Source organism: Carcharodon carcharias, chromosome 1 (genome assembly GCF_017639515.1).
Source record: "Carcharodon carcharias isolate sCarCar2 chromosome 1, sCarCar2.pri, whole genome shotgun sequence".
Lineage (NCBI taxonomy): Eukaryota > Metazoa > Chordata > Chondrichthyes > Lamniformes > Lamnidae > Carcharodon > Carcharodon carcharias.
The window spans coordinates 112,272,716-112,289,764 of NC_054467.1; the positions used below are offsets into that span (position 1 = coordinate 112,272,716).

The following is a 17,049-nucleotide window of genomic DNA, read 5'->3' on the forward strand; positions in this document are numbered from 1 at the left end:
CCATTTGGCATTTTATTTTCCACCAACATGTATCCTTGCTATAAAGCTACTTACCGCAGCTTCATCGTTCCACTCACAACTGGCACTTGTGATTATTTCTGATACAACATCCTGCTGAACTGGCAACTCTACATGAATGGGTAAAGAAATTTAGTAAGGAAAACTCTTTGCAAGATTTTGTTATTATTTCTGTCATTGGCATAAATCCATACAAAGCAAGCAGCTACCTGTAGGAACACTGTAAAGAAAATGTCTCACCCTTGTACACGCTTAACCAATTCCATTCATATACATTTAATCAACATGAAGTTTTGTCAAAATGGGATAGTCACATGTATATATTTAAATTTCAGCAAGGTCAATAGCGTCAGGCGCACATCCAAAACAAAGCAGCCCCCTTAACTGGCATCCCATCCAACTTAAGCATTCACCCTCTCCATCACTGATGCACAGTGACAGCAGCATGTACCATATATAAGATGCACTCCAGTAACTCACTAACATTCCTTCGACAGCACCTTCCAAACCCATGAAGTCTGCCACCTAGGAGGACAAGGGCAGCAGATGCATGGGAACACCACCACCTGCAAGTTCCTCTCCAAGCCACACACCATCCTGGTTTAACTATATTGCTGTTACTTCCCTGTTGCGGGATCAAAATCCTGCAACTTCCTCCCTAACAGCACTGTGGTTGTACCTACACCAGATGGGCTGCAGCGGTTCAAGGCAGCAGCTCACCACCACCTTCTCAAGGGCAATTAGGGATGGGGAACAAATGCTGCCTTTCCAGTGATGCCCACATTCCATGAAAGAATAAAAACTAAGGGTGATGTCTGAACAGTTTATAGCACACATATAGCTTCAGAATCACTGAGCTAGCCACTGTTTTGATATACATACTGTGGAGATCAATTGAATGCTTCCCCAACCATCAGGATTTTAGTTTTTTTAATAGCAACCTGTAGGTTCAACATGACATGGAAATAACACAAATGTTCTTATTTGAACAGCTACAGCAAGACACTAGTGCTGATAAAGCCAAAAAAACTGGTTGAAGCCCTGCCCGCAAAATCTCTGGATGCGAGGGAAAATCAAGTGGCTCTGAAAAGGTAACAATACGCAAAAACTCTAAAGCTATACTCCACAGTAAATTCCCAACATTAGGTGGCTATATCCTAATGAAAAACACAATTTAACTATTTTAATGAACAATTCTGTGAACAACCAATAGGTGATCATTGTACATTTTCTTCTTACCTTGTGTCTCCACTTTTGATGGGTCAAATTTTGTATCCAGTTCTTTAGCTTGCTGTTCATTACATAAATTCTCTTTAACGTTTTCTGAAGTATGAGCTTCTTCCTTTCCAGAGCCTTCCATAGAAGGTTGGGCAACAGAAGACGCCTCGTAGCTAAAGTTTTCATCAAGTGTTGGAGTAGCTGGTGAAGAAGGATCATAATGAACAAACTGTGCTGTACTTGCAACTGGATGTTGACCTGCATTATCCAATGTTGGAGTATCAGGAGAAATGGTCTCATAAGGAGAAAGTAAGGATCCACACTGTTCCACATTTAGAGGAATATTTAACTCATTTGGCCTTACTGCTTGGTTATGAGCTGGTTCCTCAGTTTGCTCTTTTTCCAACAGAGCTGCCCTACAAATACCAGTTTTGTTCTGTACAGCCTCATGCTCTTTTTCACCCTTGGGTATGTTGTTCATATGCCTTCCCTCACTCCCTTCACTTTCAAAAGTTTCCTTTCTCTCCTCTAATTTGTCTTCAGTTTTCAGAATCTTTTCTGTTTCCATCTCTAAGTCTCCTGTGCTATCATGTGCAATTTCTTTAGAATCCAGTGTGCTTTCTTCTAATGTTAACTGGCAGCTCTCCTTATCAATGTCCTTTTCAGTATTAGTTTGATCAACTTGTATTTCGTTCTTTGACTGCAAGTTTTCAGATTTTTTCCCTGTACCATTTGTTTCATCAATGTTTTTCATGTGCCATTCCTTTAATTTTGATTCTGAATTTTCAGAATAATTTTTCTTTTCTTTCTCGGTTTCATTACTTTTAATATCTTCCTGCAGGTAAGCTTCAGATTCTGGCTGACCATTCTCAGGTTCATTTCTCTCTTCTGTTCTATTGTCTTTAGCAGTTTCCACATTTCCCTTGCAGTTTGACGCTGAGTCTTCCAACTTACTCCTCTCAGTGGTTTGAATGTCTTGATAATCTATTGCTATCGGTTTGGACAGAGAATTTTGCAAGTCGCTTTCTTTTTCTTTTAGTTCTTCATTGCCTTGATTATTTTGCACTTTTTCCACTGGCCTTGATTGAATGTTTTCAAAATTACCCTTCTTTTCTACTCCTTTCTCACTGCTTTGTGCTTTTTCTTTGGACTTTTCTTGCACGTTTTCAGAGTACTCTTTGGATTTAGACCGAATACTTTGGAAATCATTTTTCTTTTCCTTTTCATTTCCACAGTCTTGAATGTTTTCCTGGCCTTTTCCTTTTGATTTTGATTGAGATTTTTCAGAGTGTTCCCTGGATTTTAGACGCTGGATGCTTTCAGAATTACATTTCCTGTCTACTCCTTTTTCTGTCTTTTGAATATCTTCCTGCAAATTTTCTTTGTACTTTGATCGAGAACTTTCAGACTGTTCCTTGGATTTTGACCGTGAATGTTCAAAGTGTTCCTGGGATTTTGTCCGAGTATTTTCAAAATCATTCATTTTCTCTATTTTCTTGTTAACTTTATCTTCCTGCAAGTCTTCCTTGGACCTTGATCGTGAATTTTCAAAATTCATGTTTTTAGAATCATATCTCTTTTCGATTCCTTTCTCGTTGCCTTGAACACCGTCCTGCATGTTCTCCTTGAATCTTGATTGAAAGCTTTCTGAATGATCCTTGGGTTTTGACCCAGTGTTTTCAGAATCACGTTTCTTTTCCATTCCCCTTTCATTGTATTGGACAACTTCCCGCACTTTGTCCTTGGATTTAGGAGAGGGGTTTTCAGAATCATGCCTCTTTTGAATGCTCTCAAATTGAGCATCTCCCTGTAATTTTTCCCCGGATTTTGATCGCGGGATTTCTAATTGTTCTTTGGATTTCAACTGAGCATTTTCAGAATCATGTCTCTTTTCCATTCCTTTCTGATTACATTCAATATCTTCCTTGGATTTTGACCGGGAGCTTTCACCGGAGTCCTTGGATTTTGACCGGGAGCTATCACTGGAGTCCTTGGATTTAGACCGCGAGTTTTCAACGGAGTCCTTGCATCTTGACCGGGAGCTTTCAATGGAGTCCTTGGATTTTGACCGGGAGCTTTCAATGCTATCCTTGGATTGTGACCGGGAGCTTTCAATGGAGTCCTTGGATTGTGACCGGGAGCTTTCAATGGAGTCCTTGGGTTTTGACCGGGAGCTTTCAATGGAGTCCTTGGGTTTTGACCGGGAGCTTTCAACGCTGTCCTTGGATTTTGACCGGGAGCTTTCAACGCTGTCCTTGGATTTTGATCGGGAGCTTTCAATAGAGTCTTTGGACGTTGACCGGGAGCTTTCAAAGCTGTCCTTTGATTTTGACCGCATGTTTTCACCACTATCCTTGGATCTTGACCGCGAGCTTTCACCACTATCCTTGGATCTTGACCGTGAGCTTTCACCACCGTCCTTGGATTTTGACCGGGAACTTTCATCACCGTTCTTGGATTTTGACCGGGAGCTTTCAACGCTGTCTTTGGATTGTGACCGGGAACTTTCACCGCCGTCCTTGGATTGTGACCGGGAACTTTCACCGCCGTCCTTGGATTGTGACCGGGAACTTTCACCGCCGTCCTTGGATTGTGACCGGGAACTTTCACCGCCGTCCTTGGATTGTGACCGGGAACTTTCACCACCGTCCTTGGATTGTGACCGGGAACTTTCACCACCGTCCTTGGATTGTGACCGGGAACTTTCACCACCGTCCTTGGATTGTGACCGGGAACTTTCACCACCGTCCTTGGATTGTGACCGGGAACTTTCACCACCGTCCTTGGATTGTGACCGGGAACTTTCACCACCGTCCTTGGATTGTGACCGGGAACTTTCACCACCGTCCTTGGATTGTGACCGGGAACTTTCACCACCGTCCTTGGATTGTGACCGGGAACTTTCACCACCGTCCTTGGATTGTGACCGGGAACTTTCACCACCGTCCTTGGATTGTGACCGGGAACTTTCACCACCGTCCTTGGATTTTGACCGGAAGCTTTCACTGCCATCCTTGGATTTTGACCGGGAGCTTTCACAGCTGTCCTTGGATTTTGACCGGGAGCTTTCACCACCGTCCTTGGATTTTGACCGGGAGCTTTCACCACCATCCTTGGATTTTGACCGGAAGCTTTCACCACCATCCTTGGATTTTGACCGGAAGCTTTCACCACCATCCTTGGATTTTGACCGGAAGCTTTCACCACCATCCTTGGATTTTGACCGGGAGCTTTCACTGCTGTCCTTGGATTTTGACCGGAGGCTTTCATCACTGTCCTTGGATTTTGACCGGAGGCTTTCAGCACTGTCCTTGGATTTTGACCCTGAGCTTTCAACAGAATCCTTGGATTTTGACCGCAAGATTTCAATGTTGTCCTTGGATTTTGACCGTGTGCTTTCAATTTCCTTCGATTTTGATCGAGACCTTTCAAAATCGTGTCTCCTTTCTATTCTCTTCTCGTTGCGTTTATCTTCCTGCAATTCTTCCTTGGACCTTGACCGTGAATTCTCAAAATTCTTTCTTTTCTCTTTACTTTTGACATCTTCCTGTAAGCTTTCCCTCGATTTTGACCGAGAGCTTTCAGATTCGTTTTGAATGTCTTTCACTTTCTCATGACTTCTTATGTCTTCCTGCGTTTTCTCCCTGGATTTTGACCAAGAATTTCCAGAATCACCCCTCCTCTCTTTGCCTTTCTCATGGCCTTTCACAGCTTCCTGCAAGCTTTCCTTGAATCTTGACCGAGATCGCTCAGGCTCATTTCTCTTCTCTTTGCCTTTATCATCTTGTGCATTTTCTTTAAATTTTGTTCGGCTATGCTCAAATTCATTTTTCATTTCCTTGCTTCTCTCATGGCTTTTAGCATCTTCATGTGTATTTTCCTTGAATCTAGAGCGAGGGTTTTCAGAATCATTCCGTTTCTCTTTCCCCCTTTCAGTAGCCTTTTGATCTTCTTGTGAGTTTTCCTTGAATTTTGGTCTAGTGCTTTCAGCTTCATTTCTCTTTTCTTTGTTTTTCTCGTGGCCTTTTGCATCTTCCTGTGTATTGTCCTTGGATTTTGACAAGGAACTTTCAGCATCATATCTTTTCTCTTTCCCTTTCTCATCACTTTTTTCTTCCCTTATCTTTGAGTGCTCTCTAGGTTTGGCATCTTGGTTCTGCTCTATTAAAGATGAATCTGAAGAACTTGAAGAAACGAGAGGTTTGTTGTCGCTCTTTGAAACAATAACATAAAGGCAATTGGGCATGGCTTTCTCCTCTGCAGAGTCGCTCAGCTTCCAATCAGCATCTATATGAAAATTGTCTGTCCTTGAGCCACTCTTAGACAACACCAATTCCCCATCACTTTCTTTTATATGCTTGACTTCATCTGTCTGTTTAGATGACTCCTTATTATTCATATTTCCTTCTATTTCAAAGTCATTAAGTTTATTAACTTCAGTCACTTCCAATGCTTCTGTAACTGACTCTTGGGAGGACGAATTGCCTCTTAGCTGCTTTTGACAAGGCTCATGATCCATTTTCAATTCATTTCTGTTCTCATCATCTGATTGAATAGATTCTGAAATTCTCCTAACAGGCTTTGATGGCAGATCTGTGGGCGCAGTACTCTTGGAATCTTTAGAAGCAGAGGAAGCAACAACCTTTTCTTTGTTCTGAAAAAGAAACAAGGTAGAATTTTAGTGGTTAAATAATAAGAAATAAAGTGTTGCTTCAAAATAATCAGCTCAAAACTATGTGGAACAGCAATACCTGCCCATATTTCACATAGGAACATCTTTTACAGTATGATAAACAAACATGAGCGCTGAACTGAAAAACTATTTATTTTAGATGATCAAGCACAATAATAGTACAGAAAAACATTTTTGCAGCACATTGGCTTACTTCGGTTGAGTTACTGTATGCAAATTACATACAAATGAGACAACAAGAGTGATATTTCAAGGGATAATTTTAGATGCTTTTCCAAAGTTAAGATTCAAATATATATTTATCAATTTATGGAGTGAAATTTATCCTGTTTTGAGTACCAAGTTAATATTTTATTCATTTAAATTCTATCAAATATCAATTTCTACACAGAATGAAACACTTTTCCCTCAATTTTTGGATAAGTAACCAATACAGTCTCAGTATGAGAAATGAGTTTTCAAGTTTAATTCAAACAAAATTTTGTATTTGCTACTTGCATTTTAGAAGAAAACTGGCTATTTCAAATATGTTACTGTAAATAAAATGTGTGAATTCTAGAAAGTTAAGACAGTTTTCTATTATCTACCTCTGTTTTAATTGCTGTCTCTTTAAATTCTTCTGGCTGTTCACATCTCCTTTTTCGATCTTCATGCAAAGCAAGTTCCTCTGCTAGATTTCTGTAAAATATGGATAATAAATTAAGAATAATGTAAACATGCAATAACACCCAATATATGTAAAATTTACATTATTATGCTTATTTTCCAACATTAATTACACTGAAAAAGAATGAATCCAAAATCAGGGCACATTGTCACAGCGCAAATGTGTGGTGGGACATATGTTCATATCTACAATTCACAACACTACTGAGTGGTCAACTATAGTTACACTAATGTGGAAGATCTTTTGCAGGCTACTCTTAAACATCTGGGAACCAGCCCAAGAACAAGATATGAACTTGGCTATTCTCCCTCAACTGTAGTTGGTGCATTGCCTAAGAACTCCACAAAAAATGTTAAAGCAGATTACATACATCTTTACCAAATATACTCAAGATTATATTTTCATGATAAGATGATATGTGGATAAGGGAGACCTGATATAGAAGAATGACAGTGAAATAAACATGCAAAACAAGTTCAGCTTTGTCACTTTATTCTTAAAACCTACAAGTCTCTTTCTAAAAATCTAAATCATAAAACTACTGAAAAAAAAAGCCTTATCAGCATTTGACAACAGTAAACAGGAAGAGGGCTACTAAATCAAATAAAAAACAAAAAATGAGTGTTGGACAGCTAAAGCAAAACAAAAAACACTACAGTTCAGTCAGCATCAGCGCAGAGATCCAATAGGTTTGCATTTCAGGTGTGTATGCTTATCTGAACTTCGGGAAGTTCCAAGATCTCTTTTTAAGGCAGTTCCAGTGTACGCAATAAAAACTGTTTTATTGTAACTATGTTATACAGATGCAAATAGCAACATTACAGTACTAAATTATATGTTAAAATGATCCTCAAACTAAAAATGAAACTTTTTCAAATTTTACTTTTGCTCTCACCCACCTTATTTTCCCTTCATTGCTCAATTTTGATCTCTTTTTACTATTTTAACTTTAAATTGGTTTTAATTGTTTAAAAATACTACACACATCTTTTTTGATGCCTCCAATACCTCATCCATTCCAGCAGTCCAATTTACATCTTTAAAACTTAAACTTGTGATCAGTTCCAAGTGTGACTCAAAGACAGTTAAATTAGAGACAGGCAGTGACATTTGAAATAATTATTGGAATAACCTTGTCAAACATATGTTTTTAGCCGACTAACATAACTAAGAACATGATGAGTCATTTTATTAAGTACGCAAGGAAATATGCTTTCCTGAAACCTGTTTACTCAGACAGTGCTCTAAGAATTATAATACCTTAAATCGCCTTTTCTTTTTCTTCTTAATGCCACTTTTTTCTCCAAGACTTTTTGTTCTTTCAAGGTGGCTTTGTTTACTTTTGAAATTAGGGCTGCAGGTTGATGCATTTTCCTTGGATTCATTTCAATATCTGAATTACTGCTAATACCTGGAACAAACATTAAGATTGAGAGTATAAAAATAATTAAAATGTAATCTTCAGGCACTTTAAAGAGATAAACCTCTCAAAATTTAGCATTTATGTAGATACATAGAAAATAGAAGCAGGAGTGGGCCAGCTGGCCCCTCAGGCATTCTCCGCCATTCACTTAGATCATGGCTGACCATGTACCTCAATGTTAATTTCCTGCACTACCCCCATATCCCTTGATGTCTTTACTATCTAGAAATTTATTGATCTCTGTCTTGAATGTATTCAATGACTAAACCTCCAAAGCCCTCTGGGGTAGATAATTCCAAAGATTTACCCTTCTCTGATTGAAGGAACCCCTATTCATCTCTGTCCTAAATGGCCTACCTCTTATTCTGAGACTGTGTCCCCTGGTTCTAGAACCTCCCGCCAGGGGAACATCCTTCCTGCATCCACCCTGTCTAGCCCTGAAAGAATTTTGTATGTTTCAATGAGAACATAGGAACAAGGAGCAAGAGTAGATCACCTTTTATTCTTCTAAACTCTAGAAAATACAGGCCCAGTCTCCTCAATCTCTCCTCACATAAGACAATCCCGCCATCCCAGGAATCAGTCTGGTAAATTTTTGTTGCACTCCCTCTATGGCAAGTACATCCTTCCCTTGGCACGGACACCAAAACTGTACCCAAAACTCCAGGTGCAGTCTCACCAAGGCTCTATACAGTTGCAGCAAGACATTTTTACTCGTGCTCAAATCCTCTTGCAACAACGCCAAAATATTATTTGCCTTTCTAAATGCTTGCTGCACCTGCCCGCTAGCTTTCAGTGAATCATGAGCAAGTACACCCACATCCCTTTGGATATCAACACTTCTTAAACTCTCACCACTTAAAAAATGCACATTTCTGTTTTTCCTACCAAAATGGATAGCTTCGCATTTTTTCACATTGGCCCACAACTTCTGATCTCTGGGGCGTCGTATCCAGAGGGGTATCCCAATGATGTGCTGAGTGACCTCCCCAGAATTCTCCATCGAAGGATTGCATGGCAATTACCCAGGAAGTTCAAACCCTGCACTGCGAAACTCTGATTTAATTAGCAAACTTCGGATGGTTCCAACTGTCTCACAGGAATAGTCAGGAAGGAAAAGTTAGAAGAATTAAAGCCACTTCTAACTCCTGGGTAACTGCAGTATTGACTCTCCCCCCTCCCCCAACACTAGACCTCCTGACTACAGCCCACCAATGGGCTGCCCCCCCCAAAAACTATCACCACAACCCCCTAACACCTGAAACCCCTGACTACCCACACACCACCAACCACACTGCATCCCTCGAATACATCACCTACCACCCACACCCCCCTCCCCCACATCAGACCCCTGACTAGCCCCCCCCACCGTCTATCCTCCAGAACTACCATGCCCCCGACTGCCCATCCACTGACACCCCCTCCACCTGACTGCCCCAGCACCATCACCTATCTCACCCCCCCATCCAAATCCCTCATCCTACCCACTTACCATCTCCCTGACTTCTCAAAGTGGCTGGACCTTTAAACCTACCTGCTTTACAGCAGCTAGTGCTGTAGACGAAAGGGGGTGTGGCTTCCTTTTCCCAACTCTCCTGCACTTGGCTGAAGGCCACAGAACCCGCTGAACTGCACTATTCTCACCTTGCCCAAGTTGGAACGTTGGATGAGAAAGGTGAGGCTGCATTTCAGTGTAAGTAAATAGGAGCGGAGTGGCAATCTAACTGTGATTGCTGCTCCACGAAAGTTCAGGCCCACTATATTCCATCTGCCATGTCCTTGCCCACTCACTCACTTAGCTTGCCTTAATCCCCTTGGAGCCTTTTGTATCCTCCTCACAATTCACATTCTGACCTAGTTTTGTGTCATCAGCAAACTTGGAAATAAAAGTCTTCTATAGGTATATAAATAGTAAAAGGGTGGCAAAAGGAGTTGTAGGGCTGATTAGGGACCTAAAAGAGAATTTATACATGGACAGAGGCGCCATGGCTGAGGTATTAAATGAATACTTTGTATCCGTCTTTACAAAGGAGGTAGATGCTACCCAGGACATGGTGACAGACAATGAAACGCTGCCATTAGAAGGATTCAAAATTGATAAGGAGGAAGTGTTGAACAAACTGTTGGTACTCAAACTTGACAAGGCACCGGGACCAGATGAGATGCATCCAAGGATATTGAAGGGAGAGAGAGTAGAAATTGCAGGGGCACTGGCCACACCGGGGAGGCAATGGCGTAGTGGTATTGTCATTGGACCAGTAATCCAGAGACCCAGGGTAATGGTCTGAGGACCTGGGTTCGAATCCTGCCACGGCAGATGGTGGAATTTGAAGTCAATAAAAAATCTGGAATTAAAAGTCTAATGATAACCAGGAAACCATTGTTTCATTGAAACATGAAACTTCTACATTGGAGACACCAAATGCAGACTGGGTGACCACTTTGCATGTCGCTTGCCATTTCAGCACATCACCCTGTTCTCATGCCCGCCTGTCCATCCTTGGCCTGCTGCACTGTTCCAGTGAAGCTCAACCCAAACTGGAGGAACAGCATTTTATCTTCTGATTAGGCATTCCTAATCTTCCGATTTGATTCAGATCATGAAATCTCTCCTCCATCCGCAACCCCTTTTTTCTAATAATTATTTTATATTTTTTAATCTATATTTCTATTATTATTTTTTAAAATTTATTTCCATCCATTGTTTTATCTCCACCTTTTAGCCTACTTCAATTCTTACCCCCACCCTGCCCCCATTAGGGCCATTTGTCACTCGCTCATCCTTTCTACCCTTAATGTCACCATTAGCACATCCTTTAGTCAATATCACTACCGTCAACACCCCTTTGATCTTTTGTTTATGACATATTTGGCAATCTCTCCTTTGCCTGCAGCTATCACTGGCCCTCTTTCCAGCTTTACCTGTTCCACCCCCCTTAAACAGCTTATATTTCACCACATTTCTATTTCTCTTTAGTTCTAATGAAGAATCATATGGACTCAAAACGTTAACTCTGTCTTCCTCTCCACAGATGCTGTCAGACCTGCTGAGTTTTTCCAGCAATTTCTGTTTTTGTTTCAGATTTCCAGCAACAGCAGTATTTTGCTTTTATGAAACCATTGTCGATTGTTGTAAAAACCCATCTTGTTCCTTTAGGTAAGGAAATCTGCTGTCCTTACCTGGTCTGGCTTACATGTGACTCCAGACCCACAGCAATGTGGCTGACTCTTAAATGCCCCCTGAACTAGGGCAATTAGGGATGGGTAATAAATGCTGGCCTGTCCAGCGACACCCACATTGCATGAATGAATAATAAAAAAAAAAATTTCAGTCTTCCCTAGACTCAGGCATAGTGCCTGGAGAATTGCAAACATTATGCCCTTGTTCAAAAAAGAATTACAGTTTAACTTCAGTGGTGGGCAAGATTCTAGAAACAATTATTCAGGATAGAATTAGGCAGCAATATGGGTTGATAAGGAAGAGCCAGCATGGATTTCTAAAGAGGAAATCGTGTTCAACCAACTTTCTGGAGTTTTTTTTGAAGAGGCAACAGAAGAGGTCGATGAGGGTAATGCTGTTGATGTGGTGTACATGGACTTTCAAAAGGCATTTAATATAGTGCCACACAACCAACTTGAGAGACAAGTTATTGCTCATGGAATAAAAGGGACAGTAGCAACGTGGATACAAAATTGGCTGAAAAATAGGAAGCAGAGAGTAATGGTGAGTGGGTATTTTTTGTGATGGAGGAAGGTTTGTAGTGGAGTTCCCCAGGGGCTCGTATAGGGACCCTTGCTTTTCCTGATATATATTAATGATCTAGATCTTGGTGCGCAGGGGACAATTTCAAGTTTGCAGATGATACGAAACTTGGGAGTGTTGTGAACTGCAAGGAGGATGGTGTGGAACTTCAAGAGGACATAGACAAGTTGGTGAGTGGGCAGATAGGTGGCAAATGAAGTTCAATGTGGAGAAGTGAGAGGTGATGCATTTTGGTAGGAAGAACATGGACAGACAAAAAAATAAGGGGTGAAATTTTGAAGTGGGTGCAGGAGCAGAAAGACTTGAGTGCATACATGCTTGGATCATTGAAAATGGTAGAGCAGGTGGAGAGAGCAGTTAATAAAGCATATAGTATCCTGGGCTTTATTAATAGAGGCATAGAGTACAAGAGCAGGGAGGTATTGCTGAATTTATATAAGACACTCATTAGGCTTCAGCTGGAGAATTGTGTACAGTTCTGGGCATCACATCATAGGAAGGATGTGAACACATTGGAGAGTGTGCAGGAAACGTTTACAAGAATGGTTCCAGGGACGAGAAGCTTCAGCTATGAGGATAGATTGGAGAGGTTGGGGCTGTTCTCCTTGGAGAGAAGGCGGCAAAGACGAGATTTGATAGAGATGTTCAAAATCATGACGGGGCTGGAGAGAGTAGATAGGGAGAAGCTGTTCTCACTCATAAAAGGATCAATAACGACAAGGCACAGATTTAAAGTGACATGCAAAATAAGCAAATGTGAGATGAGAAAAAAAAACTTTTCACACAAGTGGTTCAGGTCTGGAATGCACTGCCTGGAAGTGTGGTGGAGGCAGGTTCAATTGAGACATTCAAGAGCACATCAGATGATTAGTTGAATAAAAACAATGTGTAAGGGTATGGGGAAAAGGCAGGGCAAGGTCATAACGCTCATTTGGAAAGCTGGTACAGACATGATGGGCTGAATGGCCTCCTTCTGTGCTGTTAAGATTCTGTGATACATTTCAGCCCCACATTCAATCACAAATATTAACATTACATGATCACAAACTCAAAGGACCAAATCCTAGTTCTTGGCCTTGGCAATCTCACATATTTGATTTCAGTTAAGAGCATGTAAATGCATTGCCTAATTCTATTTGAAAAGTTCTAAAGGTTCTAAAATGGCCTGTTTGCATGGACTAACAATTGATGGAATTAGAAAAACACCTAAAAGCCTAAGAAGGTGGCACCACTGACAGAAATATTTTGGTTCTGACTACATTAAGTAATGCAAATGACAACTGGCAAATCTGGATTGATGTGACTGTAAGTTGATCTCACTAGTTAATTAGAGCTGGTGTGGGTGTCAATATTTGCAACACTGGCAGAAGTGCTTAAATATATTACAGAACCATCAGCCACACTATTGGGGCTATTGATTTCAGAGGTTGGTGTGTGGAGTGGACTCTCTAATAAAGGAGACAGGTGAACAGGTACATTTTCTGAAGGGAAAAATTTGACCACATAGATTGGAGCTTAGCTGAAAGTTTTAGTTAAAAAAAATACATGAAATTAAATTTAATTGTTAGGGAAACACACAATAATCATTAAAAATGTAATGAAGTAAATACACAGCAATTATTTCGTTTTGCAGCTTTGAAGTTAACCACCTTTTTCCAGCGTTTGGAGATAGTCTTCATCTCTCCATGTCTCTTCTGGTGGTCTTCCTTTTTCATTTTCCACATGTTTGAGCTTGTCCTCGCCCCTTTCCCTGTTCCACTGCCGCCTGAGTAACCGCTCTGCTTTCTCTTTTGCCTACGTAAATAGATGATAAAAGCATCACAACTATACCGAGCATAGGGAACTGCCAGCCAAGTCTATTGTTCCTTCATCAAATTCTGTTCAAAGCTGTAATTGGTCCATGGCTGTCTTCTGGTTTTTATCATCTGTTTGGATATTTGGGTGCTTGCTTACACAAGCAAAAGATATATATGATTCATGCCATGCACTGTAAGTGGACAGAACAAGGCATTTTATTATAGATGAATACGGGCCTGTATTCCACACTTGTTTAAAATGAAACCAACAACAGTGCGTCGTTGAGCATTTGAAGCTCAAGCATAAATTAGTCAGAATTAAATAGAGCTTGGTGTGATTTAACTGATTCCAAGCATCAAGAAGTTTGTATGAAACAAACGTCTACTTCAGTCTTGGTTCTTGTACTTCAATTTACACAACCCCAAATTAGCATCTCAGCATTCCTCTCCAAATATTTCTCAGTATGTAACAAGAAATAGGTCACAGACCATGAGTGAAGTTCATAACTGTCATCTGCAAACAAGAATTAGATGGAATGCAAAGCAAAATACTAGACACTGGGAATCAAATAAAAACAGAAAATACTGGACATACTCAGCTCAAAAACATCCATGGAGAGAGACGCAAGAGTTAACTTTTCAGGTCAGAGACCTTCTGTAAAAACTGCAAAAAGTTAGAGATGTAACATGTTTTAAGCAAGCTGAAAGACAGGGAAAGGGGGCAGGGGTGGAGGAAGAGAACAAAAGGGAAGATCTGTGGTAGGGTGGAAGTGTTTAGTCCACAAGCATAACCTCAGGCTTCTGGCCACCTGTCATTTTAATTCTCCTTCTCATTCTGATCTCTATGCCCTTGGCTTTGAGGAACAATACCTTGTCCTGCAATTACAGTTTATTGGGCTCAACATCAAGTTCAACAATTTCAGATCATAATCTCTGGCCCTTTTTTTTCCCATATGGTAGCTGTTGATGATTCTGTGATTTCCATTTACTCTTCCTCCAGGCTTATCTTTTGTTTCTTGTCCCTTTGTGTTCTTGCGCTCCACAAGCACTCGCTTTTGTCTTGCACCATCATCCCTTTTGCCAGTTAATCTCTCCCGCAGAAGCACAAATTTTCTATTTTGTTCTGTCCCATTCTCCTCCTACTTTGCCTCTGTACTTGCTTAAAATCTGTTACATCTTTAACTTTTCCAGTTCTGGTGAAAGGTCACCAACCTGAAATTTCTATTTCTCTCTCCACAGATGCTGCCAAAACTGTTAAGTATTTCCAGCATTTTCTGTTTTTATATTAGATGGGAATCCCTGGTATCAAAAGAAACTGGCTGAGAATTATTAAACCTGGCAGTGCAGGAATTGAACTAACATATGGATAAGGGTAAATTAGTGAAGTATTCTAGATCAGCAACAAATTGCACTATCGCAATGTCAAAGCCAGCAATTTCACCAAGCCAGTTTCCTAATATACCAGTACCATAAAAATAAAATACAAATGTCAATCATTTCTTCTAATTGTCCCATTCATTCCACACCCTCAAATTTGAAGTGTAAACTTTCAAAGCAGTCACAGGAGTAAGGAATAGCTCTAACTTACGATCGACTGTCGACGCTGAACTACTGTTTCTTCATCATCTGAATCACTATAATACTTCGAATATAGAAATGGTTTGTGGACGTATGGATGTCGCCCAGGTTTCACTCTGCCCTCCTTTTGCTCGTTTGTTTCCAATTGGGTATCTTTTTCTAAATAAAGATAATGTTTAATCAAAACCCAGATTTTCCTACCCAAAATGCTTTATTTGGCTTCAGCTTCCTGAATCCATTGGTCTCAGTCCAACATACCATACTCACAAGATGAGTGAAACACCAAGCATCATGCCACTGAATTTTATTAGACTTTCACCCTATTTAATACTTTCAGACTTACTATTCCGTTTGAGTGGATGAGCTGATAACCGAGTGTTCCCTGCATACTTTCAGGTGTTCCCTAGCTGCTGATATGTGATGTCAAATTAATAATTTGTTCCAATAACTTGAAATAACTTTTCATAAGCTGGATTGATTTTTGATAATGGCAGACTACTGAGCCTCTATAAAATGCATGGAGTAAGGGACACATGCAAAGGAGACTACGCCCGAGTGAGGTAAACCAAGTGTGAAATTGGGAATTTGGTGCAAAGGGGAAGAGAGTTGCTCCTACTGTTTTTAAGCCTTCAATAGCTGCAGAAAGCACAAGTTACTTCCTAGAAATAGAGGGTAACCTAGAGACAGTGGTGGGAGTTTGAAGAGCTGGTTGCGGGGGGTAGTGGGAAAGTCTGTGGGTTCAGACCATTTCAAAGAAAATCAAAGGGTAATGTAACAGGGAAGATGGCAAGTGATTAATTGGTTGTTGAGCTTTTTCGCTTATCTAAACTAGGGAATTTTAATTGGGGCAACAATAAGATTAATTGAAATAATAAGAACACAAGCACAAGTAGGACTAGAGGCATTAAATTTAATTAAGAAAATAATTACTTAATTAAAGCACAATAAGGACAGCCAGAGTAGTGGTGCGCTGCAGCACGTGGGAGCTGATGAACCCCAGTGTGATCCACGGCGCCTAATTCTGCAGTAAGTATCTGCGGCTTGAGAAACTCAGGTTGAGTTCATGAGCTGAAGACTGAGTGTGAATAATGTGATGGATCAGGAAGGGGGAATGTTACTGGGATAATTTGAACCCTGAGGATAGGGTCATCTGATTGTGGTCAGGGACAGGAGGGTGTGACTGTGAGTGAGGCACATAAGGGGATGGAGTAGATAGAAGTGGAGGAACCTCAGCCCTTGCAATTGTCCAACTAGTTGGAGGTTCTTGAAGCTTATGTGGGTGAGAGAGAGGGCTGCAGGTTGGATGAGTGAATTGGCCATGGTGCAGGAAGCCATTCAAGTGAGGGGAGTAACTAAAAATGTAGAGGTAGTAGGGGACAGCATAATCAGGGGGATAGATGTTTCTCTGCAACCGAGTGAATCCAGAAGGCTGTGTTGCCTGCCAAGTGGCAGGGTTTGGGACATTTGCTCGGGACTGGAAAGGAACTTGCAGTGGGAGGGGGAGGATCCAGTTGTTGTGGTCCACATGGTTGCCAATATAAGATAGAACTAGGAGAGAGATTCTCTATAGGGATTATGAGAGCTAGGGGCTAAATTAAAAAGCAGAAGCACAAAGGTAATAATCTTTGGGTTATTACCCAGGCTATGAGCAAATTGGCTTAGGGTAAATAAATATAGAGTTGAATGCGTGGCTCAAAGACTGGTGTGGGGAAAATGGGTTTTGATTCATGGGATACTGGCAGCAGTACTGAGGAAAGTGGGAACTGTACCATTGCGAGCACCTTCACCTGAACCATGCTGCGACCAGTCCTGGCGAGTCATATAACAAGGCCGGCAGAGAGGGCTTTGAACTAAACAGTGGGGGCAAGGGATCACATGAGGGCAGATTTAGGA

At 40.9% G+C, this 17,049-nt stretch overlaps 1 protein-coding gene across 3 annotated transcripts in view; it reads right to left on the reverse strand.

Moving 5' to 3' along the window:
- Positions 1 to 17,049, reverse strand: part of bod1l1 (biorientation of chromosomes in cell division 1-like 1) — a 73,956-nt gene that overhangs the window by 11,972 nt on the left and 44,935 nt on the right. For all 3 annotated transcript variants that reach the window (XM_041188953.1, XM_041188955.1, XM_041188956.1), the window contains 6 exons: positions 15,167 to 15,315; positions 13,432 to 13,576; positions 7,857 to 8,007; positions 6,517 to 6,607; positions 1,258 to 5,890; positions 55 to 128 (listed from right to left, as the gene is read on the reverse strand). In XM_041188953.1, the coding sequence (XP_041044887.1) occupies positions 55 to 128; positions 1,258 to 5,890; positions 6,517 to 6,607; positions 7,857 to 8,007; positions 13,432 to 13,576; positions 15,167 to 15,315 (5,243 nt within the window). The remainder of the gene's footprint in view (positions 1 to 54; positions 129 to 1,257; positions 5,891 to 6,516; positions 6,608 to 7,856; positions 8,008 to 13,431; positions 13,577 to 15,166; positions 15,316 to 17,049) is intronic.